General features: G+C 43.6%; 1 protein-coding gene across 1 annotated transcript in view; it reads left to right on the forward strand.

Annotated features, from left to right (window-relative positions):
• abca3b (ATP-binding cassette, sub-family A (ABC1), member 3b) overlaps nt 1-25,592 on the forward strand; it is a 101,361-nt gene that overhangs the window by 37,752 nt on the left and 38,017 nt on the right. The window contains 16 exon segments of the mRNA XM_070440078.1: nt 11,974-12,021; nt 12,024-12,056; nt 12,059-12,092; nt 12,094-12,143; nt 12,332-12,388; nt 12,391-12,460; nt 12,462-12,504; nt 14,967-15,104; nt 18,399-18,499; nt 18,501-18,526; nt 19,398-19,552; nt 20,403-20,410; nt 22,059-22,206; nt 24,073-24,283; nt 24,586-24,738; nt 25,207-25,290. Of these exon segments, the coding sequence (XP_070296179.1) occupies nt 11,974-12,021; nt 12,024-12,056; nt 12,059-12,092; nt 12,094-12,143; nt 12,332-12,388; nt 12,391-12,460; nt 12,462-12,504; nt 14,967-15,104; nt 18,399-18,499; nt 18,501-18,526; nt 19,398-19,552; nt 20,403-20,410; nt 22,059-22,206; nt 24,073-24,283; nt 24,586-24,738; nt 25,207-25,290 (1,359 nt within the window).

A 25,592-nucleotide genomic window follows, 5' to 3' on the forward strand; every position in this document is an offset into this window, starting at 1 on the left:
ATCATACTTTTTGGAGACATCCTCTGGTCTGATGAAACAAAAATAGAACTGTTTGGCCATAATGACCATCGTTATATTTGGAGGAAAAAGGGGAAGCTTGCAAGCTGAAGAACATCATCCCAACCGCGAAGCACGGGGTGGCAGCATCATGTTATGGGCGTGCTTTGCTGTAGGACGGACTGGTGCACTTCACAAAATAGATGGCATCATGAGGGAAGGAAAATGATGTTGATATTGGAAGCAACATCTCAAGACATCAGTCAGGAAGTTAAAACTTGGTCGCAAATGTGTCTTCCAAATGGACAATGACCCCAAGCATACTTCAAAAGTTGTGGCAAAATGGTTTAGGACAACAAAGTCAAGGTATTGGAGTGGCCATCACAAAGCCCTGACCTCAATCCCATAGAAAATTTGTGGGCAGAACTGAAAAGGTGTGTGCGAGCAAGGAGGCCTAAAAACCTGACTCTGTTACACCAGCTCTGTCAGGAGGAAGGGGCCAAAATTCTTATCATGGGAAGCTTGTGGAAGGCTACCCAAAAGTTTGACCCAAGTTAAACAATTTAAAGGCAATGCTACTAAATATTAATTGAGTGTATGTGAACTTCTGACCCACTGGGAATGTGATGAAAGAAATAAAAGCTGAAATCATTCTCTCTACTATTATTCTGACATTTCACATTCTTAAAATAAAGTGGTGATCCTAACTGACCTAAAACAGGGAATTTCTACTAGGATTAAATGTCAGGAATTGTGAAACTGAGTTTAAATGTATTTGGCTAAAGTGTATGTAAACTTCTGACTTCAACCGTAAATGTAGTGTACGTCATATTATTTGACTCTCCTGAGGTCGTTTAGTCTTTCCTCTGAGGGAACAGCAGTAAACCAGCTCCATCAGTCATTGGAGACTGGAAGATGGGCAACCAAATGTCTATTCAGCCTCATGGAATAATAAAACAGTCACTCAACGTGACAAACTGGACAAAGAGAGAGGAGACGTGGTTTAAAACCTGTATGTCTTCACGTTTATGTTTAGCAGCCCAATACACATGCTTGGGAGGTTTAGATATCATCATTGTTTATGTTCTAATCGAAGGCGATTGATGCTATATGATGCATTACATTTCCAGTTCTACACATCCTGGGTGTTGAGCTAATAATCTCATTTCCAGTTCTACACATCCTGGTGTTGAGCTAATAATCTCATTTCCAGTTCTACACATCCTGGTGTTGAGCTAATAATCTCATTTCCAGTTCTACAAATCCTGGGTGTTGAGCTAATAATCTCATTTCCAGTTCTACACATCCTGGGTGTTGAGCTAATAATCTCATTTCCAGTTCTACACATCCTGGGTGTTGAGCTAATAATCTCATTTCCAGTTCTACACATCCTGGTGTTGAGCTATATCTCATTTCCAGTTCTACACATCATGGGTGTTGAGCTAATAATCTCATTTCCAGTTCTACACATCCTGGGTGTTGAGCTAATAATCTCATTTCCAGTTCTACACATCATGGGTGTTGAGCTAATAATCTCATTTCCAGTTCTACACATCCTGGGTGTTGAGCTAATAATCTCATTTCCAGTTCTACACATCATGGGTGTTGAGCTAATAATCTCATTTCCAGTTACACATCCTGGGTGTTGAGCTAATAATCTCATTTCCAGTTCTACACATCATGGGTGTTGAGCTAATAATCTAATTTCCAGTTCTACACATCCTGGGTGTTGAGCTAATAATCTCATTTCCAGTTCTACACATCATGGGTGTTGAGCTAATAATCTCATTTCCAGTTCTACACATCATGGGTGTTGAGCTAATAATCTCATTTCCAGTTCTACACATCATGGGTGTTGAGCTAATAATCTAATTTCCAGTTCTACACATCCTGGGTGTTGAGCTAATAATCTCATTCCAGTTCTACACATCATGGGTGTTGAGCTAATAATCTCATTTCCAGTTCTACACATCATGGGTGTTGAGCTAATAATCTCATTTCCAGTTCTAACATCCTGGGTGTTGAGCTATAATCTCATTTCTAGTTCTACACATCATGGGTGTTGAGCTAATAATCTCATTTCCAGTTCTACACATCATGGGTGTTGAGCTAATAATCTCATTTCCAGTTCTCACATCATGGGTGTTGGCTAATAATCTCATTTCCAGTTCTACACATCCTGGGTGTTGAGCTATAATCTCATTTCAGTTCTACACATCATGGGTGTTGAGCTAATAATCTCATTTCCAGTTCTACACATCATGGGTGTTGAGCTAATAATCTCATTTCCAGTTCTACACATCCTGGTGTTGAGCTAATAATCTCATTTCCAGTCTACACATCCTGGTGTTGAGCTAATAATCTCATTTCCAGTTCTACACATCCTGGGTGTTGAGCTAATAATCTCATTTCCAGTTCTACACTCCTGGTGTGTGAGCTAATAATCTCATTTCCAGTTCTACACATCTTTGTGTTGAGCTAATAATCTAATTTCCAGTTCTACACATCCTGGGTGTTAATTAATAATCTCGGCACAATGCTGATGTTGCTTTCTTAGCCCTGCTGGTGTGGTCAGAGTTGTCCTGTACTGGAAAGATGACTTGTGAGGTTAGCATAAAATAATGTCAACAAGTCTCCGGACTGACTTTTACAGGGTTGTTTCTGTCACCGTTGTCAGGGTTATGTTCAGAAAGGCACACTGTAGAAAAAAGTTTCAAAACGTAAAACAAAAATAAGCGTTTCTTATTGGACAAGTTCAGAGGGTACCTCCTCATTTCACTCAGTTTCGGAAGGTTTTCTTGGTTTGTGCCGACTGAACATGACCGAGGATTAAAGCACAGCCAATCACACACAGCCAATCTCACACAGGCTCATTTAGTTATTGCTAATATAATAKCCTCACTCAAAAAGGAAATGGTGATTATTAAATGGCCTTCAGTTGATTATGCTTGATTGTCCTTTATCATTTCTCTTTCACAATTTCTTTCTTCTATACTTTCATATCTTTTCGAACAAAAAAGTCCAGTCCAATTTCTCCAAATCGTTCCTCAACAAAAGAGTGCAGATAGAGATTAAAATGATCTGTGATTGTGTTCAAGACCAATTTGGACTCTGGTGTAATCAGGCAAGCTGTTATTTACTCCCAGCAGTCATACAATTTCTGTCAGGCTTTGGCTGTTAAAAGAGTAGCTGAAAGCTTAGCAAATTAAAACCTTGAAATTGCGTCTGATTACGGTGTGCATGATATATTTTCTCCTGCTTCTTTTTTATTGGTTGGGTGTGTAACATACAGTATGATGTCATTATTAGAGTAGGGCGAGAAAGGGCTTTTAGCTGGCCTCAGCTGTGCCTGGCCCCTAGTCACAACAGGACCCCTCTCCAGGTGGCCTTCCGCTGCCTGAAACTCTGACCTCCTGCAGAGTTAGGTGAGTGGGTACTCTCATTCAGAGCTGAACTGCAGAGTTAGGTGAGTGGGTACTCTCATTCAGAGCTGAACTGCAGAGTTAGATGAGTGGGTATTCCCATTGACGGGCTCCTCGGCATGACTCTGCAAAGGGTGCTTCATTTAAATTCAGGAAGCAAACTGAAACATAATTTCTTCATTGCTTTTTGCTTCTTGCTTCTTGCTGGTAGTAATGGAGGAATCAGCCAGGCCTGAATGTTGGGGTCCACTGGGGACTGGATCGGGGGCTGATGTGGATGGAGGGACCCTTTGTGGGCTGTGGAGTCAGGTTTTTAGTGTCTTGCGTTTTAGAGATGAGGCCTTTCTTCCTTTGTCTTTATTTCTCATGTCTCTCTCTCATTCAATTTCATTTTAAGGGGCTTTATTGGCATGGGAAACATATGTTTGCATTGCCAAAGCAAGTGAAATAGATAAACAATAAACATTTACAGTAAACATTACACTTACAAAAGTTCCAAAATAATAAAGAAATTTCAAATGTCATATGTATATATACAGTGTTGTAATGATGTGCAAATGGTTAAAGTACAAAAGGGAAAAAAATAAACATAAATATGGGTTGTATTTACATGGTGTTGTTTTTTCACTGGTTGCCTTTTCTTGTGGCAACAGGTACACAATCTTGCTGCTGTGAGCACACTGTGGTATTTCACCCAATATATATGGGAGTTTATCAACATTGGATTTGTTTTCGAATTCTTTGTGGGTCTGTGTAATCTGAGGAAAATGTCTCTGTCTCACGCTCTTTACCCGCTAATTTATTTCTGTGTTTTACCACTCCCCCATTTGTCAGGAAAAGGTAGAGTAGCTCAATTCCCTTTCTCTCTCCACCTTCCTCACTCTTTCTCCCTCTCCTACTGTCAGGTAGACACCTGGCCTCTCTGGGGACTGAATTATTAATGTCCCTAGGAGGGAAAGCAGGTGGAATAGGATTCAAGATGACAAATGTTTTCTGTGAGTAATGTTTCTCACGTTCTTTCTCTCTCTCGCTCTCTCTCTCTCTCCTCTCTCTCGCTCTCCTCTCTCTCTCTCTCGTCTCTCTCTCGGTCTCTCTCTCTCTCTCGGCTCTCTCTCCTCTCTCTCGCTTCTCTCTCTTCTCGCTCTCTCTCGGCTCTCTCTCGGCTCTCTCTCGGCTCTCTCTCGGCTCTCTCTCGGCTCTCTCTCGGCTCTCTCTCTCTCTCTCGCTCTCTCTCTCTCGGCTCTCTCTTCTCTCTCTCTCTCTCTCTCGTGCTCTCTCTCTCTCCGGCTCTCTTCTCTCTCGCTCGGCCTCTCTCGTCGGCTCTCGCTCGGCTACTCTCTCGCTCAGGCGCTCGGCACTCTCGCTCTGGCGCTCTCTGGCACTCTCACTCTAGGCGCTCTCTCGGCACTCTCACTCTAGGCGCTCTCTCGGCACTCTCACTCTAGGGCTCTCTCTCGGCACTCTCACTCTAGGCGCTCTCTCGGCACTCTGCTCTAGGCGCTCTCTCTCTCTCGTCCCTCTCCAGGCGCTCTCTCTCTCTCTCGGCACTCTCGCTCTAGGCGCTCTCTAGGCGCTCTCACTCGGAGCTCTCTCTCTCTCACGGCGCTCTCTCTCTCTCTCTCTCTGCGCTCTTGCTCTCTCTCTCTCTCTCTCTCTCTCTCTCTCTCTCTCTCTCTCTCTCTCTCTCCTCTCTCCCTCTCGACGCTCTCTCTCTCTCGGCGCTCTCTCTCGGCGCTCTCTCTTTGGCTCGGTGGCTATCGTCTCTGGCGCTCTCTCTCTCTTCTCGGCGCTCTCTCTCTCGCTATCTCTCTCGGCGCTCTCGCTATCTCTCTCGGCGCTCTCTCTCTCTCTCGGCGCTCTTTGTCTGTGTTCAGATGGGTTGAGCTGCACACAGACTCTCATCTGCCCTCTTTTTATTCTTCCTCTCATAAAGGAATGTAATCTCTCTCTGTCTCTCTCGTTCTCCAAAGGAACAGATAATGGAAACGTAGTAGTTTCTATGTACGTACGCTCCATTCAGGCCTAAAGCAGCACATTGTCAGCCGCAAGTGGGTTTTCCCAGGGCCCTAGTCATTTCACAGGAAGAATAGGGAGCAAGATGAACGTATTGAGGTATTTCTCTTGCACAATGCATCTCTTTGTTTTCTCTCCTCTATTTCTCCACCCATTTCTCTCTTCCTTTACTGTCCTGTCTGAAGGTTCTGTAGAAGCTGACCATTCAACAACAACACAGTTTGACAGTTGCTTTATAAAACACTGATGGTGCAGTGGACCCATGCATTGTGACTATAGCTCTCCCTACGTTTTCGAGAATCCTATTGGTGTAGACTATTATCATACAGACTTTTCTAAGCATGCAGACCATTTGTATACAGACCTTCTGAAGGCTGTGCCTATGGGGTCATTAGAGTAATTGCCTAGATGTCGGTGAAGCTGAAGAGAAGTGTTCATTCACACCTTGTGTACCCGTCATCACATCATCATGCTTCTCACACCTCTTTGTACATCGGTTCATCAAGGTGTGTGTGTGCCGAGATATGTTGCCTTTCACAAGGACGACTAGTGTGACAGGAACTATAAAAGCCACAAGTACAACATACTTTGTTATTCATAAAGTGTTGAGCATTTCCCATAGACTGTTTTTTGTTTTTGGTATCCATTTGGCATCTACACCGTGTCGTGTCTGGACTATCATTACATGTGAAGACTTATTTATATCAAATCAGTTCTCTAGGTTTAATTATTACGTGATTCAACTAATCATGTAAACATTAATTAACTAGGAAGTCGGGGCACCACGGAACATTTTGAAATTTACAGAATTATAATTATCCAAATATAACTCTTCAGATATTTTAATATCTGATCAATTAGTCTTCTATTAATGAATTATTATTATTACCTCATCAGTTCTCATTACTGAATGTCGCAAACCCTTGGATATCTGCACTAACCCTCAATCATGAATCAGCGATATACAAATTGGCTTAATTATTTATTTACTAACTAAATAATCACAGACATAATTACTTAACAAACAAACAGTAGATATTTGGGTTACTACATGATACAAAGAAAAAGTCCCTAGCGGACAAAGCCAATATGACGGCTTGGTAAACAAAGAAAGGGGTGGGACTGAAAGAGTGGGAGAGACAAAATGGATTCACTACACACACGTGGAATATTATTTTCACTGAAATGCTAATCCTTTGCACATGAACGTCCGCTCATTCGAGAATAATTGCAATGTATATATTTATGCCCCTATGTCATTGTTGGCTTCTCTGTTGGAATCCCCTGTCTGTCTGCTGGAACCCCCATCAGTAAAAAAGCTGACTAGCATAGCCTGCATAGCGTCACAAGTAAATACCAGTGGTGGGCCGTCAGGGCCTGCAAGGCTTCTCTGCTGGCCTAACATCATCAGAATATAATTTTTTTTTAAATATATTTTCCCACAAATATGTATTAATTATTCCCGAGTAAGAGTTATACTCTTCATTTCATAGCTTTCCTCTTGGTTGCACTGCTTCCAGCCCAGGTTGAGATTTGGAGGGCTGGTCTTTATGTTAGATCTTTTATCCAATCATATTCAGCCATCATGTGTTGCAGGGGTCTAAAATCTGCTCTTAGGCCTTCAGAATCAACAGTGCAGGCGCTTGTAGCTTAAAGTGAATGGAAATTAAAATTTTGTGTCAACCAATCAGCTTTAGAGTTGGCTATTGTACGCCTGCTGGCTGGCTCCAGTGTTACACAGAGCCAGCTAGCAGGCGTAGGGCGTCCACGTCTTTGATTTGATTCAATATTGAGAGGCAGGTCCTATGGCAGGTCTATGCAAGATCTAGGAAACTGAATTTGATTAAACGAATTAATTGCGTACTACTAAACTGTTTTTTGAACCACAATGGCGGAAGGAGGAGAGAATATCGATTTGGTCGAGGATATAATTAAAACGCCATTCTCAAGACGAACTTTTCAAGAAAAGTTAGACATTGTAAGGAGAGGTCGCCCGACGCCACAAAGCCTGTCACAGCGGAAAGGGGTTAGTTCGTTCGCCACTTTCAAAGTTTTCAACTATGAGCGCTGTCAATGGCTCACAGGCTCCGAGAAGCACTGCAAACTGTACTGCTGGGAATGCCTATTATTTGCAAGTGATCGATTTGGTGTTTGGAGCCAACTGGCTTTGCAAACTTGAGTTGTCTAACCAAGGCAGCAACGAGACACCAAAGTACGCCTGGGCACTTACAAGCAATGGTGCTTTTGAAAAGTTTGGGACACCAGAGTGGAGCTACAGCTCTCACTCGTCCTGCGTTATGTGACGGACACGGAGTCAAGGAGCGATTTATCCGGTTTGAAGATGTGACAAGCGGCAAGCGAGCTGATGACATTGCCGCTCTTATTTTCCGTTTCTTGAGGAAAATGAATGTAGTCTGGAAAGTTGTGGCACAGTGTTTTGATGGCGCAGCAGTCATGCATCTGGACTCAATGGGGTGCAGGCTAAAGTTAGGAGAGGGCACCGTGGCCTTATTCATTCACTGCTATGCACATCGACTAATTTAGTACTGACTCAAGGAGCCTCAAAGCTTAAAGAATGCAAGGTCTTCTTTGCCAACCTCAATGGCCTTGCAGCATTTTTCTCACGATCCCTAAGCGCACGCAACTGTCTAATAATCAGTCTTTGTGAGTAGGCATACAATGCATGTTATTTTTTATTAAATGTGTATGTATGTTTCGCATTTTATTTCGTTAATATTAAATAGCCTATATATTAACAAAATAAAATGGCAATAGCCTATGTTGCAAATTATTTGTTTTCTTTTATTTTCAGTGAATAGTTATGTGTCTTTTATCATCACGGTGGAAACTGCTTTGGGTGCGACAATGCGCTGTTATGTGAACACACTGTATTATTTTTGGGGACTTAAAGCTCAAAGTTTGTGACCGAAATGGATAGAAGAAGAATATTAATATAACTCTGTTGCACTCGACTATGTTCTTGCCTATTAGTTGAACTGTACTGTATTGTACTCTTCCCTGCAATTCTCTGAAAAAATGTCAATTTCAAGGTGACGCAACGCCTGGTTATACTGCGTCTGTCTAATGTATAGTGGTCTAGAGCCATGGCATCTAAATGATGTAAAAACAGGTGGATTAATTCGGGTGGGACTGTGTAGGCCTCATGAAGGCCAGGCGCAGGCCCACGGCACGCTACTGTAAATACTAGCATCTAATATCATTAAATCACAAGTCCAAGAACCAAGATGAAAGATACACATCTTGTGAATCCAGCCATCATTTCTGATTTTTAAAAATGTTTTACAGGGAAGACACAATATGTAATTATTAGCTAACCAGTTAGCAAAAGACACACTTTTTTACTCCATCAGTAGCCATCACTAATTCGACAAATAAAGAGTATAAATAGCGCACTAACCAAGAAACAACTCATCAGATGACAGTCTGATAAAATATTTATTGTATGCATATGTTTTGTTCGAAAAATGTGCTATTTCAGGTATAATCACAGTTCTACATTGCAGCTGCAATCTGAAATAGCGTCGATGCAGGCAGAATATTAGAGACCAACGTCAAATACCTAATTATCTCATAAAACATTTCTGAAAAATACACAGCGTACAGCAAATGAAAGCCAACATTTGTGAATCCAGCCAATATGTCAGATTTTTTAAGTGTTTTTACAGCGAAAACACATATAGCATTATTTAGCTTACCACAATAGCCAGAAACACAACCGCATTTACAGCAGCAAATGTTAGGTCGTAACAATCCGCAAAAGATATATAATGGACTAACTTGATAAACTTCATCAGATGACAGTCCTGAACATCATATTACACAATGCAATATAGGTTTGTTCGAAAATGTGCATATTTAGCAGCACAAATCGTGGTTATACAATGTGATCAGTAGCAGCATTTCATGCATTCTGGCCGGCGCATCTTGGAGAGCACCTAATCTAATCGATAAATAATCGTAAACTTGACTAAAAAATACAGGTTGGACAGCAAATGAAAGATGCATTAGTTATTAATGCAACGCTGTGTTAGATTTTTTAATTAACGTTACTAGACATACAGTGTGCGTTACAGCAGACCAGTGCCGCAATAATGGCGGACAAATCTTTTACATTTTTCCACATAAATACGGATAACCATATAAATAGCTCTTACTTTTGTACGAGCTTCCATCAGAATCTTGGTAAGTTGTCCTTTGTCCAAAATAATCGTTGCTCGTTGTAAAACGTCCTCTTCAACTTTGGAACTAGCAGCTAACAATAGCTATGTGGCGCAGACATGCCAAATGTTCAAACGCAATACTAAGGAAATTCCGAAAATCGCAATATACTCCATAAACTGATATATAGGTTTAAAATAACTTCGTTATGATGTTTCTAACACCTATATCGAATTAAATTACAGACGGATATATCTAAGGCCGATAACTGAGCGTTCAAAATGCCATCCTGAGGTCTTCTTTGCGTCCTGACGAACGTCGAAAAGAGAGCTCCTCCGTTCCTTGGGGCTTTATAAGGTCTGAGATCTGCGTAGAACTCCATTACAATTCTCATTGGTTACTGACATCCAGGGAAGGCGGGTGCAGTTCATGTCGACCCATAGGATACATACAGAGCTTTAAACTGATCTGAGAACAGAGCCTCGTTTTCAGACCTTCGCAGTTCCTACATTTACATTTACATTTAAGTCATTTAGCAGACGCTTCTATCCAGAGCGACTTACAAATTGGTGCATTCACTTTATGATATCCAGTGGAACAACCACTTTACAATAGTGCATCTTCCTGTCATGAATTTTGCTGCAGAATGAGTTCTGTTTCACCCACAGACATAATTCAAACGGTTTTAGAAACTAGAGATTGTTTTCTATCCAATAGTAATAATAATATGTATATTGTACGAGCAAGAATTGAGTACGAGGCAGTTTAATTTGGGAACGATAAATGTCGAAGTTGAAACCAGCACCCCCTATAGTGGCAAGAGGTTAACTTCCCAGAAGTCACCATTTCTTTGTGGTTGTAGGTGGTTAGAATGGATACTTCAGAGTACCATTCGGAAATGTTCTCATAGATGCTTTGGCCGGTGTCGGTGTTCTCATTCTAGACTTACGTAATTTCTAGCTGCAGACTAGTAATTATACGTCTAAGATTTGCTCTTATTCTGTATTGATCGATAGTCTCAGAGTTTAACCATTTCAGCCGTGTAGCCAAAACTACAGCTATATGGTCTATAGAATTGTAGCCATTCCAACGTGGTGACTCTGTCCCGGCGTTCTCTGACTTAATGTATATTTTGTAGGAAGTGGGTTTATACTCTGTGGAAAAAGGGTGGTTCTATGACGCCTGATGTAATGTCTGGGCTCACGGGGTGTGGCCACTGACTAGTTAAAACTTTATAACTAAACTGTTCAACTGTTCTGCCTGTTCAACTGTTGCCTGTGCTATGGAATCCTGACCTGTTCACCAGACGTGTTACCTGTCCAGACCTGCTGTTTTCAAATCTCTAGAGACAGCAGGAGCGGTAGGACACTCTGAATGATCGGCTATAAAAAGCCACTGACATTTACTCCTGAGGTGCTGAGTTGCACCCTGCGACATCCACTGTGATTATTATTATTTGACCCTGCTGGTCATCTATGAACATTTGAACATCTTGGCCATGTTCTGTTAAATCTCCACCCAGCACAGCCAAAAGAGGACTGGCCACCCCTCATAGCCTGGTTCCTCTCTAGGTTTCTCCTAGTGTCTGGCCTTCTGGGGAGTTTTTCCTAGACACGTGCTTCGACACCTGCATTGCTTGCTGTTTGGGGTTTTAGGCTGGGTTTCTGTACAGCACTTTGAGATATCAGCTGATGTAAGAAGGGCTTTTATAAATACATTTGATTTGATTTTGATTTGATAACTAAACAAGTATCTCATTTGAAGGCCAACGTGCTTACATCTTCTCACAAATAGTTTCATATTCAATCATATATTTTACACAACATTCAGGTAGAAAACGAATAACTGAGAAATGTACTTCCAGAGCTACTGTTATTCTGTGCTACCATCCTTCCTGATGTCACCAAAAAACAGCTTTGACAGGATTGTTCTTTAAATACCACGGACCATTCCCAATTCTCAAAAATAGAAATATTGTTTAATCCTCCAATTTTTGGGAATAGGAGTTGAACCAAGAGTTGAACCTTTGTTCCATTGGTTTATTTCCCCCCTCTTTCTGTATGACCAGGGGGAGAGAGTTCTGCCAGGAATTTATGACTTGTCGTAAAGTCAAACTTGTGGTCTGAGTGAGAGACGGGGGGATCCACGATATACACCCCAAAGGGCCACGTCGTGACAACTGTTTTCCCCCCTCCAGACCTTTCGCTCTCAGCATGTTTAAGGAGAACAGTTTGAGCAAGGCCATCTACAAAATCACTAATGACAAGTTATTTGGGATCCAAGGGATTTGTAGATCAGTGATTCTATAACTGCTATAATCTATAATCTATCTCAAACACACTCCGTCTCTCTCCCTCTCCAGCCAATGTGGCGGCGGCGGCGGGCGGCTTCATCTACTTCCTGTCCTACCTGCGTATGTGTTTCTATGGCCTCGCTACGACCTGCTGCGCACGCCCAGAAGGTGTCTGCCTGCCTCATCTCAATGTGGCCATGGCATGGGAGCGCAGCTACTGGGCATGTTTGAGGGCAAAGGTGAGCCATGTTCACATGTTAACAAAGAGTGACGCACACAGAGTGACGCACCACACATCATACCAATGTTGTGTTTAAATCCCAACACTTCAATTTGAGTCTTCACAATCTATACACAATCGATTTCAAATGTCTCTACCCAACTTTACTCCCTCTCTCTCCTCCACCCCCCCCCCCCATTCCCTCAGGCACGGGGATCCAGTGGTGTAACCTGTTTGAGTCGGTGACGGTGGACGATGACTTCTCCCTGCCCAGGTGCTGGGGCTGCTGCTGCTGGATGCCCTGCTCTATGGCCTGGTGGCCTGGTATGTGGAGGTGGGGAGTACGGAGCCCCCCCCCTGCCTGCTACTTCTTCCTACTGGTACGTGGAGTGGGTGTAGCTTGTGTCTGGGTGTGGTGGTGGTGTGGGGGGGATTGGTGTGTGTGTGTACATGAAGTCAGTGTTCCCAGGGGAGAATATTTAGAGCAGGGGTGTCCAACTCATTTCATGGAGAGCTGGTGTCTGCAGGTTTTTCAAATTAAGCCCTAAAACAACGCAGACACTCGGCTCTCGTGGAATGAGTTTGACACATGCGCGTTAGAGCTTTGCCGTTGACCCTAGTCTGAGAGGAATGCAGAATGACAAATTATTTTTATTTGCAAGAAATATCAGGAAGTATATGTTGTGTCAGACAGTGAGAGTGAGGCTGGCTGTGTTTCCAGGACTGGAAACACAAACATGTTCATTAGGGCACACAATAGCAAAATGTTTTGCAATGGAAGACGTTGGGTCCCTGAGAATTTGATACCACGATAGGGGTCCTCAGCCCCATAAAGTTTGAGAACCCTGCATTAGGGTTAGACAGATGTCTTTGATGGTTCCTTTAAGGTCCACTAGGGTTAGACAGATGTCTTTGATGGTTCTTTAAGGTCCACTAGGGTTAGACAGATGTCTTTGATGGTTCCTTTAAGGTCCACTAGGGTTAGACAGATGTCTTGTATGGTTTTAAGGTCCACTAGGGTTAGACAAATGTCTTTGATGGTTCCTTTAAGGTCCACTAGGGTTAGACACATGTCTTTGATGGTTCCTTTAAGGTCCACTAGGGTTAGACAGATGTCTTTGATGGTTCCTTTAAGGTCCACTAGGGTTAGACAGATGTCTTTGATGGTTCTTTAAGGTCCACTAGGTTAGACACATGTCTTTGATGGTTCCTTTAAGGTCCACTAGGGTTAGACACATGTCTTTGATGGTTCCTTTAAGGTCCACTAGGGTTGACACATGTCTTTGATGGTTCCTTTAAGGTCCACTAGGGTTAGACACATGTCTTGATGGTTCCTTTAAGGTACTAGGGTTAGACAGATGTCTTTGATGGTTCCTTTAAGGTCCACTAGGTTAGACACATGTCTTTGATGGTTCTTTAAGGTCCATAGGGTTAGACACATGTCTTTGATGGTTCCTTTAAGGTCCACTAGGGTTAGACAGATGTCTTTGATGGTTCCTTTAAGGTCCACTAGGGTTAGACGAATGTCTTTGATGGTTCCTTTAAGGTCCACTAGGGTTAGACAGATGTCTTTGATGGTTCTTTAAGGTCCACTAGGGTTAGACACATGTCTTTGATGGTTCCTTTAAGGTCACTAGGGTTAGACACATGTCTTTGATGGTTCCTTTAAGGTCCACTAGGTTTAGGGTTGAGGAAGAGGGGGACGAGGGAGGAGAGGGAGATGTTCTTAATAGTCACTTAGCATTAAACAGGTCAGACTAGGAGGATTTAGATTGACTACCAGTAAGATAGACTAAGATGATCACATTTTCATTGAATCTGTGCTGGAAGGGAAACATGTATTTCATTTGCTGACGTGGTATCCAGTAATGAACAATGGTCTTAGTCGGCGTGAGTTGGCTTGATAGAGAGAGACAGGGAAATGACAAACTCTAGACAACAATACAATGCMRTTGTATTGTCCATTTCCATGGAAATTCATCTTGTGAGTTCAGCAGTGCTGCAGTAGTGCTTACTCCCTCCCTACTCAGTTAACCATTCCATAGTCCTTTACATTATTGTCATTTATATCCTTACGGATTAACGAGCATGGGATGGATAGCTAATTAATTAAGCATAAAACGGGCCACCCACTTCCTCATCCCAACCTTAATTTACAGTCATAGCTGTTGTTCTCCTTCAAGAGGGCCGTTTTGTTGATTTAGTTTGGTGTGTGTGGTGCATGGTTTCCCAAACTCGGTCCTCAGGACCCTAAGGGCTGCACGTTTTGGTTTTTGCCCTAACAATACACAGCTGATTTCAAATAATCAACTAATCATCTAGCTTTGATCATTTGAATTGGCTGTGTAYTGTTAGGGCAAAAACCGAAACGTGGAGCCCTTGGGGTCCCGAGGACCGAGTGTGGGAAACGCTGGTGTAGTGTCTTGATAAGGAGCAGAGAGGCAGACAGGTTTTGTAACAACTCAATGACTTCCCCATTAGCAGCTGTATRGGGTGGTTTTGTTTTGGATGCATTGTCATTGACCTTAGTTTGGGTCTCACTGAATGTTTTCCAAAGCCCCCACTAACACACCTGACTCCAATAATCAACTAATCATGATCTTCAGTTTAGAATGCTATTAGTTTCATCAGCTGTGTTGACTAGGGATGGGGGAAAAGTGTGACACTACTCCGGCCCCGAGGACTGGAGTTGCCATCCCTGACTAGGTTAATGTTTACTCCATAGACAAGACCCATGATAGAGGCATCTTTCTGATACTGACCATAAGGGTACGAGCTGAGGAAAGAGAAGCATTCCACTCATTTTCTTTCTCCCATTTCCTTTCTCTCCCTCCCTCTCCAGCCGTCCTACTGGTGCAGCAGCCCCCGCATGGCCATGGTGAAGGAAGAGGAAGACGTGGAGAAGGCTCTGAAGGGAGAGTTCATCGAGGAGGAGCCAGCTGGACTGGTCTCAGGAGTCAAGATCAAACACCTGAACAAGGCAAGGTCTTAAATGCAAGCTGTCCACCCAGTCCCAATTCGATCCCTACCCCTCCCTTTGGCTGTAACCCTATGATGTCTGCAGATCTGTAGAGTGGAAGCAACACGGTGGAAGCTCCTCCACTACACTGCTTATACTGTCCAGTCTCTTCAGCTCCCTATACATAGAAGGTTTGGGCCAAGGAGTTGGGAGRGAATTGAGACTGAGACATCAAGTGGTTGAACACGTTTTTACAAAAAAAGAAAGWAACCCCCTTGTAGCTTTACCATTATGGGAGTGTGCCCTTATTTCAGTGTGGTCCTCAACATGTAAAAGAGCATCTCATTTCATATTGTTATGTAATGATGTTTTTGAACTGGAACTAGGCAGGAGGAGATTTTTGGTACATTTTTTGTATGTTTTCTTCCGTTTGAAGATTAATCAACACAACCCAGGGCTGGGTAGAGATAATGGAGAAGGTGATTATGGCGCTAGGCCCTTAGACCCAGGGCTGGAGATGATGAGGTGATTAGACCCAGGGCTGGAGATGATGAGGTGATTAGACCCAGGGCTGGGTAGAGATAATGGAGAAGGTGATTATGGCGCTAGGCCCTTAGACCCAGGGCTGGAGATGATGAGGTGATTAGACCCAAGGCTGGAGATGATGAGGTGATTAGACCCAGGGCTGGAGATGATGAGGTGATTAGACCCAGGGCTGGAGATGATGAGGTGATTAGACCCAGGGCTGGAGATGGATAATAAAGAGCAAAATAACGACTTGCCTCAGGGATAGGTAGGCCATTGTAATCATTAAATTATGTTATTAGTCACATGCACAGGGTCACATATGTAATTGCAGGGTACAGTGAAATTGTTAGGCTCCAACAGTGCGGGAAGTTTTTGCCATGATGCTCCTATATTGCCCGCGTCTGAGTGATGGAATGGGGAGAACAGGCCATGCCATTGTAATGATTTTAATCCAGGGATAGGTAGACCGTTGTAATGATTTTAATCCAGGGATAGGTATGCCATTGTAATGATTTTAATCCAGGGGTAGGTTGGCCATTGTAATTATGTTAATCCAGGGGTAGGTAGGCCATTGTAATGATGTTAATCCAGGGGTAGGTAGGCAGGCCGTTGTAATGATTTTAATCCAGGGATAGGTAGGCGTTGTAATGATTTTAATCCAGGGGTAGGTAGGCCGTTGTAATGATTTTAATCCAGGGGTAGGTTGGCCGGCCGTTGTAATGATTTTAATCCAGGGGTAGGTTGGCCAGCCGTTGTAATGATTTTAATCCAGGGTAGGTTGCTGGCCGTTGTAATGATTTAATCCAGGGGTAGGTTGGCCGGCCGTTGTAATGATTTTAATCCAGAGGTAGGTAGGCCGTTGTAATGATTTTAATCCAGGGGTAGGTTGGCCCGGCCGTTGTATGATTTTAATCCAGAGGTAGGTAGGCCGTTGTAATGATTTTAATCCAGGGGTAGGTAGGCCATTGTATGATTTTAATCCAGGGGTAGGTAGACCATTGTAATGATTTTAATCCAGGGGTAGGTTGCCCGGCCGTTGTAATGATTTTAATCCAGGGGTAGGTAGGCCGTTGTAATGATTTTAATCCAGGGGTAGGTAGGCCATTGTAATGATTTTAATCCAGGGGTAGGTAGGCCATTGTAATGATTTTAATCCAGGGGTAGGTTGCCGGCCGTTGTAATGATTTTAATCCAGAGGTAGTAGGCCGTTGTAATGATTTTAATCAGAGGTAGGTAGGCCTTTGTAATGATTTTAATCCAGAGGTAGGTAGGCATTGTAATTATTTTAGTCCAGAGGTAGGTAGACCATTGTAATGATTTTAATCCAGGGATAGGTAGGCCATTGTAATGATTTTAATCCAGGATAGGTAGGCCATTGTAATGATTTTAATCCAGGGATAGTTAGGCCATTGTAATTATGTTAATCCAGGGTAGGTTGGCCCGGCCGTTGTAATGTTTTAATCCCAGAGGTAGGTAGGCCGTTGTAATGATTTTAATCCAGAGGGTAGGTAGGCCATTGTAATGATTTTATCCAGAGATAGGTAGGCCATGTATGATTTTAATCCAGAGGTAGGTAGGCCATTGTAATGATTTTAATCCAGAGGTAGGTAGGCCATTGTAATGATTTTAATCCAGAGGTAGGTAGCCATGTATAATGATTTTAATCCAGGGATAGGTAGGCCATTGTAATGATTTTAATCCAGGGTAGGTAGGCCATTGTAATGATTTTAATCCAGGGGTAGGTAGACCAGGCCGTTGTAATGATTTTAATCCAGGGGTAGGTTGGCCGGCCGTTGTAATGATTTTAATCCAGGGGTAGGTTGGCGGCCGTTGTAATGATTTTAATCCAGGGGTGGTAGACGCCGTTGTAATGATTTTAATCCAGGGGTAGGTTGGCCGCCGTTGTAATATGTTAATCCAGGGGTAGGTTGGCCATTGTAATTATGTTAATCCAGGGGTAGGTAGGCCATTGTAATGATTTTAATCCAGGGATAGGTAGGCCATTGTAATGATTTTAATCCAGGGATAGGTAGCCTTGTAATGATTTTAATCCAGGGGTAGGTAGACAGGCCTTGTAATGATTTTAATCCAGGGTGTAGGTTGGCCGGCCGTTGTAATGATTTTAATCCAGGGATAGGTAGGCCATTGTAATGATTTTAATCCAGGGGTAGGTAGACAGGCCGTTGTAATGATTTTAATCCAGGGTGGTTGGCCGGCCGTTGTAATGATTTTAATCCAGGGGTAGGTTGGCCATTGTAATTTATGTTAATCCAGGGGTAGGTAGGCAGGCCGTTGTAATGATGTTAATCCAGGGATAGCAGGCCATTGTAATGATGTTAATCCAGGGGTAGGTAGGCAGGCCGTTGTAATGATTTTAATCCAGGGATAGGTAGGCCGTTGTAATGATTTAATCCAGGGGTAGGTAGGCCGTTGTAATGATTTTAATCAGGGATAGGTAGGCCGTTGTAATGATTTTAATCCAGGGATAGGTAGGCGTTGTATTGATTTTAATCCAGGGGTAGGTTGGCCGCCCGTTGTAATGATTTTAATCCAGGGGTAGGTTGTCAAGCCGTTGTAGATTTTATTACAGGGATAGGTAGGCAGGCCTGTTGTAATGATTTTAATCCAGGTGTAGGTTGGCCGGCCGTTGTAATGATGTTAATCCAGGGGTAGGTAGGCCATTGTAATTGATGTTAATCCAGGGATAGGTAGGGCCATTGTAATGATGTTAATCCAGGGATAGGTAGGCCATTGTAATCATTTTGATTTTGATTTTCATCCTGCCAGGAGTTCAAAGTGGGTAACAAGACGCGGCAGGCTGTCAAGGATCTGACGGTGAACATGTTCGAGGGCCAGATCACAGTTCTGCTGGGGCACAACGGAGCGGGAAACCACCACACTGTCCATGCTGACAGGTGGGACGCACACACACACCAGCCATACACATTGCACTTTTCCCTTGTACAATCTACAGACCGAATTGAAAACAGTGATGACACTAAACAGAACCGAAAGCATAGACAGGCCAGTGTGCCTCCACTCTAAAATCAAACTCACAATAGGCTTTGTATTGTAAAATTCACTCCTTTGTTTCTCTGTGTATCCTCCAGGTCTGTTTCAGTGGCAGGGCCTACATTAACAGCTATGTTTCTCTGTGTATCCTCCAGGTCTGTTTCAGTGACAGGGCCTACATTAACAGCTATGTCTTCTGTGTATCCTCCAGGTCTGTTTCAGTGGCAGGGCCTACATTAACAGCTATGTTTCTCTGTGTATCCTTCAGGTCTGTTTCAGTGGCAGGGCCTAATTAACAGCTATGTTTCTCTGTGTATCCTTCGGTCTGTTTCAGTGGCAGGGCTTACATTAACAGCGATGTCTCTCTGTGTATCCTTCAGGTCTGTTTCATGGGAGTTATATTAACAGCTATGTTTCTCTGTGTATCCTTCAGGTCTGTTTCAGTGGCAGGGCTTACATTAACAGCTATGTTTCTCTGTGTATCCTCCAGGTCTGTGTTCAGTGGCAGGGCTTACATTAACAGCTATGTTCTCTGTGTATCCTCCAGGTCTGTTTCAGTGGCAGGGCTTACATTAACAGCGATGTTTCTCTGTGTATCCTTCAGGTCTGTTTCAGTGGCAGGGCTTACATTAACAGCTTGTCTCTCTGTGTGTCCTCCAGGTCTGTTTCAGTGGCAGGGTCTACATTAACAGCTATGTCTCTCTGTGTGTCCTCCAGGTCTGTTTCAGTGGCAGGGCCTACATTAACAGCTATGTTTCTCTGTGTATCCTCCAGGTCTGTTTCCTCCCAGCAGTGGCAGGGCCTACATTAACGGCTATGACATCTGTCAGGACATGGCTCTCATTCGCCACAGCCTGGGCCTGTGTCCGCAGCACGACGTGTCTTTTGACTACCTCACTGTTCGGGAGCACCTGCTATTCTACACACAGGTAAGACATGCAACACGCAGGCAGGCACCGAGACAGGCAGGCACCGAGACAGGCAGGCACCGAGACAGGCAGGCAGGCACGCAGGCACCATTCCCCTCTACTTTCCTTACCTTCTGTCCTCTTATCGTTCCTTTTAAGTTTACTTTCTCAATTCCACTAACTTTCCTCACATCCCATACTTCCCTTCTTCCCACTTACTTATGTCTCTCGCGCTCGCTCTCCCTGGGTTCTCTCATGCTCACTCTCCCTTGCGTTCTCTCATGCTCTCACTCTCTATTGCGCTCTCCAGCTGTGGTATGTATTCCTTATGCCTCTCATCTCCAGTTGAAGGGTTATTTCTTATGTCTCTCTCTCTCTCTGTCTCGTCTCCAGCTGAAGGGTTATTCTTATGTCTCTCTCTCTCTGTCTCATCTCCAGCTGAAGGGTTTTTCTTATGTCTCTCTCTCTCTCTCTGTCTCGTCTCCAGCTGAAGTGTTATTCCTTATGTCTCTCTCTCTGTCTCGTCTCCAGCTGAAGGGTTATTTCTTATGTCTCTCTCTCTCTCTCTCTCTGTCTCGTCTCCAGCTGAAGTGTTATTCCTTATGTCTCTCTCTCTCTCTGTCTCGTTCCCAGCTGAAGGGTTATTCCTTATGTCTCTCTCTCTCTCTGTCTCGTCTCCAGCTGAAGGGTTATTCCTTATGTCCTCTCTCTCTGTCTCGTCTCATCTCCAGTTGAAGGGTTATTCCTTATGTCTTCTCTCTCTGTCTCGTCTCCAGTTGAAGGGTTATTCTTATGTCTCTCTCTCTGCTCTCTCATCTCCAGCTGAAGGGTTATTCCTTATGTCTCTCTCTCTGTCTCGTCTCGTCTCCAGCTGAAAGGGTTATTCCTTATGTCTCTCTCTCTGTCTCGTCTCATCTCCAGCTGAAGGGTTATTCCTTATGTCCTCTCTCTTCTCTCTGTCTCGTCTCCAGCTGAAGGGTTATTCCTTATGTCTCTCTCTCTCTCTGCTGTCTCTCTCCAGTTGAAGGGTTATTCCTTATGTCTCCCTCTCTGTCTCGTCTCATCTCCAGTTGAAGGGTTATTCCTTATGTCTCTCTCTCTCTCTGTCTCATTCTCAGTTGAAGGGTTATTCCTTATGTCTTCCCTCTCTCTCTCTGTCTCGTCTCATTCCAGTTGAAGGGTTATTCCTTATGTCTCTCTCTCTCCTCTGTCTCGTCTCCAGCTGAAGGGTTATTCCTTATGTCTCTCTCTCTCTCTGTCTCGTCTCCAGTTGAAGGGTTATTCCTTATGTCTCTCTCTCTCTCTGTCTCGTCTCCAGCTGAAGGGTTATTCCTTATGTCTCTCTTCTCTCTGTCTCGTCTCCAGTTGAAGGGTTATTTCTATGTCCTCTCTTCTGTCTGTCTCGTCTCCAGCTGAAGGTTATTTCTTATGTCTCTCTCTCTCGTCTCCAGTTGAAGGGTTATTCCTTATGTCTCTCTCTCTCTCTGTCTCGTCTCCAGCTGAAGGGTTATTCCTTATGTCTCTGTCTCGTCTCCAGTTGAAGGGTTATCCTTATGTCTCTCTCGTCTGTCTCGTCTCAGCTGACAGGGTTATTCTTATGTTCTCTCTCTCTCTGTCTCGTCTCCAGCTGAAGGGTTATTCCTTATGTCTCTCTCTCTCTCTGTCTCGTCTCCAGTTGAAGGGTTATTCTTATGTTCTCTCTCTCTGTCTGTCTCGTCTCCAGTTGAAGGTTATTCCTTATGTCTCTCTCTCTGTCTCGTCTCATCTCCAGCTGAAGTGTTATTCCTTATGTCTCTCTCTCTCTCTGTCTCGTCTCCAGCTGAAGGGTTATTCCTTAGTCTCTCTCTCTGTCTCGTCTCATCTCCAGTTGAAGGGTTATTCCTTATGTCTCTCTCTCTCTCTGTCTCATCTCAGTTGAAGGGTTATTCTATGTCTCTCCCTCTCTGTCTCGTCTATCTCCAGTTGAAGGGTTATTCCTTATGTCTCCTCTCTCTCTCTGTCTCGTCTCCAGTTGAAGGTTATTCCTTATGTCTCTCTCTGTCTCGTCTCCAGCTGAAGGGTTATTCCTTATGTCTCTCTCTCTCTCTGTCTCGTCTCCAGTTGAAGGTTATTCCTTATGTCTCTCTCTCTCTCTGTCTCGTCTCCAGCTGAAGGGTTATCCTTATTGTCTCTCTCTCTCTCTGTCTCGTCTCAGCTGAAGGGTTATTCTCTTTGTCTCTCTCTCTCTCTGTCTCGTCTCCAGTTGAGGGTTATTTCTTATGTCTCTCTCTCTCTGTCTGTCTCGTCTCCAGCTGAAGGGTTATTTCTTATGTCTCTCTCTCGTCTCCTTTGAAGGGTTATTCCTTATGTCTCTCTCTCTTCTCTGTCTCGTCTCCAGCTGAAGGGTTATTCCTTATGTCTCTCTCTCTCTCTGTCTCGTCTCCAGTTGAAGGGTTATTCCTTATGTCTCTCTCTCTGTCTCATCTCCAGTTGAAGGGTTATTCTTTATGTCCCTCTCTCTCTGTCTCGTCTCGTCTCCAGCTGAAAGGTATTCCCAGGAGAAGATTCCAGCTGAGGTGGACCGGATCATCAGGATCCTGAACCTGGAGGACAAGCGGCATTCCCACTCCAAGACTCTGTCAGGTGGGATGAAAAGGAAACTATCCATCGGCATCGGCTCTATCGGAGACTCCAAGGTCAGTATTGGATTGCGTCCCAAATGCCACCCATTTCCTATTCAGTGCACTGCTTTGACCCGAAGGTATTGTCTTGTCACTCAATTCAAAATGACTTTATTAATCCCAGAGGGTTAATTAGCGTGGTATTGTCAAAGTACAGGCATACCATAATTGCATGAATAAATACATATCCCTTTGACTTTTTCCACATTTGTTGTGTTACAGCCTGCATTTAAAATGGATTAAATTGAGATGTGTACTGGCCTATATACACAATACCTCATAATGTAAAGTGAAATTATGTATAAAAAAATAATAAAAAATAATGTATGAAAAATAGAACGCTGAAATGTCTTGAGTCAATAAGTATTCAACCCGTTTGTTATGGCAAGCCTAAATAAGTTCAGGAGTAAACATTTGCTTAACAAGTCACGTAATAAGTTGCATGGACTCACTCTGTCTGAAATAGTAGTGTTTAAAATGATTTTTGAATGACTACCTCATCTCTGTACCCCACACATACAATTATATGTAAGGCCCCTCAGTCTAGAAGTGCATTTCAAACACAGATTCAACCCCAAAGACCAGGGAGGTTTTCCAATGCCTCGCAAAGAAGGGATAGAATAAAAATAAATTAGACATTGAATATCCCTTTGAGTATGGTGAAGTTATTAATTACACTTTGGATGGTGTATCAATACACCAGTCACTACAAAGATACAGGCATCCTTCCTAACTCAGTTGCCGAAGAGGAAGGAAACCATTTAGGGGTTTCACCATGAGGCCAAATTTAAAACAGTTAAGTTTAATGGCTGTGGTAGGAGAAAACTGAGGATGGATCAACAATAATGTAGTTAGTCCACAATACTAACCTAATTGACAGAAGGAAACCTGTACAGAAWACAAATATTCAAAAACATGCAGATTGTTTGCAACAAGGCACTAAACTAATACTGAAAAAAATAATTTGTCAGAACTTTTTTGACTTTTTTCCCCAGGACTTTTTGTCCTGAATATAAAGTGTTATGTTTGGGGCAAATCCAATACAACACATTACTGAGTACTACTCTTCATATTTTCAAGCATCGGGGTGGCTGCATTATGTTATGGGTATGCTTGTAATTGTTAAGGACTGAGTTGTTTTTCAGGACAAAAAATAAATGGAATGGAGCTAAGCACAGGCAAAATCCTAGAGGAAAACCTGGTTCAGTCTCTTTTCCACCAGAAATTGGGAGATGAGTTCTCCTTTCAGCAGGACAATAACCTAAAACACAAAGCCAAATATACACTGGAGTTGCTTACCAAGAAGTCAGTGAATGTTGCTGAGTTACAGTTTTGACTTAAATCTACTTGAAAATCTCTGGCAAGACCTGMACATGGGTGTCTAGCAATGATTAACAACCAATTTGACAGCCCTTGAAGAATTTAGAAAATAATAAATGCRCAAATATTGCACAATCCATAGAGACTGACCCAGCCTACTCACAGCTGTAATCAATGCCAAAAGTGCTTCTACAAAATATTGACTCGGTGGTGTGAATACTTATGTAAATTATACTTTTTTTTTTTTCATTTTCAAAACATTTTCAAAAATTCCTAAAAACATGTTTTCACTTTGTCGTTATGGGGTATTGTGTGTAGATTGGTGAGAAAAACAATCTATGAAATCCATTTTGAATTTGGGCTGTAACACAACAAAATGTGGTATGAATTCTTGATGCACTGTATGTGCAACACACAAGGCTATTTCAACACATCTTACCCCTCCGGCTATTTCTCTGTCCCTTCCCTTCCATCCCTCAATCTTCCCTTTCCTCCACCCCCCCTCCCTGTCTCAATCTCTTTGTCCATTCATCCTTCCATCTCACCACTCCTCCCCTCCAGGTGGTGATGTTGGATGAGCCCACGTCGGGCATGGACCCGTCGGCGCGGCGGGCCACCTGGGACCTGCTTCAGGGCGAGAAGCGCGGGCGCACCATCCTGCTGACTACGCACTTCATGGACGAGGCCGACCTGCTGGGAGACCGTATTATCATCATGGCTGGGGGAGAGCTGCAGTGCTGCGGCTCGCCGCTGTTTCTCAAGAACAAATATGGTGAGAGGAGGGAGAAAAAGAAGAATGGGTAGAGAGGATAAAGGGTGTGGGAGAGGGAAGAGGGAAGAGAGGAGGGATGATAAAATGAACAGGTGTGATGGAGAGGTCGTGGAAATAGAGAGAAGAGAAGAGGTGCAATGTCGTGGTGAAATGAAACCGGTTGGATAGAAGGGGGGAGAAGTGGAAGTGGTGGGAGTGAAGACTACAAGACAGTGTGAATGACTAGTAGTTGTAGATCTGTCATGAGGTGATAGGAGAGTGATTCAGAGATCTAACTTTATCTTCCTTCTCCTGCGTCTCAGGTGCTGGCTACCACATGGTGATCGTGAAGGACGCGCTGTGCAASGTGTCTGAGATCACACGTCTGGTCCACATGTACGTTCCCAATGCCACGCTGGAGAGCAGTGCTGGGGCTGAGCTCTCATACATTCTCCCCAAAGAGAGCACCAACCGGTAAGACAAAATCAATACCCAATCTCACACAGGCCATCAGTGCTGATGGCCACAGCTCGGTGTTTAGTGTGACACATACTATTTTTGTTAGCCTATTTTGATGAGYCGAAGTTGGGTCCAATCTGAGGGTGTTGCTGCTTGCTACAGTATGATTACAGACACCTCTAGTTCTAGAGGTAAGGGTGATGTTTCAAGAAGATATATAGYGTATGTCCCAAATGGCACCCTATTCCCTATTTAGTACACTACTTTTGACCACTTTTGACCTGGTGAAAAGTAGTGCAGTAAAATGGGAATAGGGTGGTATTTTGGTCCCTACCATAGTTGTTGGTTTTTATCTGGAGGCAGTATTGAGTGACTGTTGAGGTTGTTTAACGGCCTGTGACGTAACCATAGCTCCCCATGACAGAAGACTGTTTTAGACCCGGGTCTGACTGATCTCTGATGGATCAATGTTCTTCCTCTCCAGGTTGAGCTGCTGTTTGCAGAGCTGGAGATGAACAGAGAGGAGCTGGGCATCGCCAGCTATGGGCCTCGGTCACCACCATGGAGGGGTCTTCCTCAGGTATGCGATCACACGTTCATCACAACTCCCAGGGAGACTACCAGCTAGGTCTGGACCTCTCACCACAGCTCCCAGGGAGAGTACCAGCTAGGTCTGGATCTCTCACACAGCTCCCAGGGAGAGTACCAGCTAGGTCTGGACCTCTCACCACAGCTCCCAGGGAGACTACCAGCTAGGTCTGGACCTCTCACCACAGCTCCCAGGGAGACTACCACGCTAGGTCTGGAGTATGTATGTATGTACCTGCAGGCTTTTAAGTGTAACACACACACACACACAATACACACAACA

Source organism: Salvelinus sp. IW2-2015, unplaced genomic scaffold, assembly GCF_002910315.2.
Source record: "Salvelinus sp. IW2-2015 unplaced genomic scaffold, ASM291031v2 Un_scaffold2194, whole genome shotgun sequence".
NCBI lineage: Eukaryota > Metazoa > Chordata > Actinopteri > Salmoniformes > Salmonidae > Salvelinus > Salvelinus sp. IW2-2015.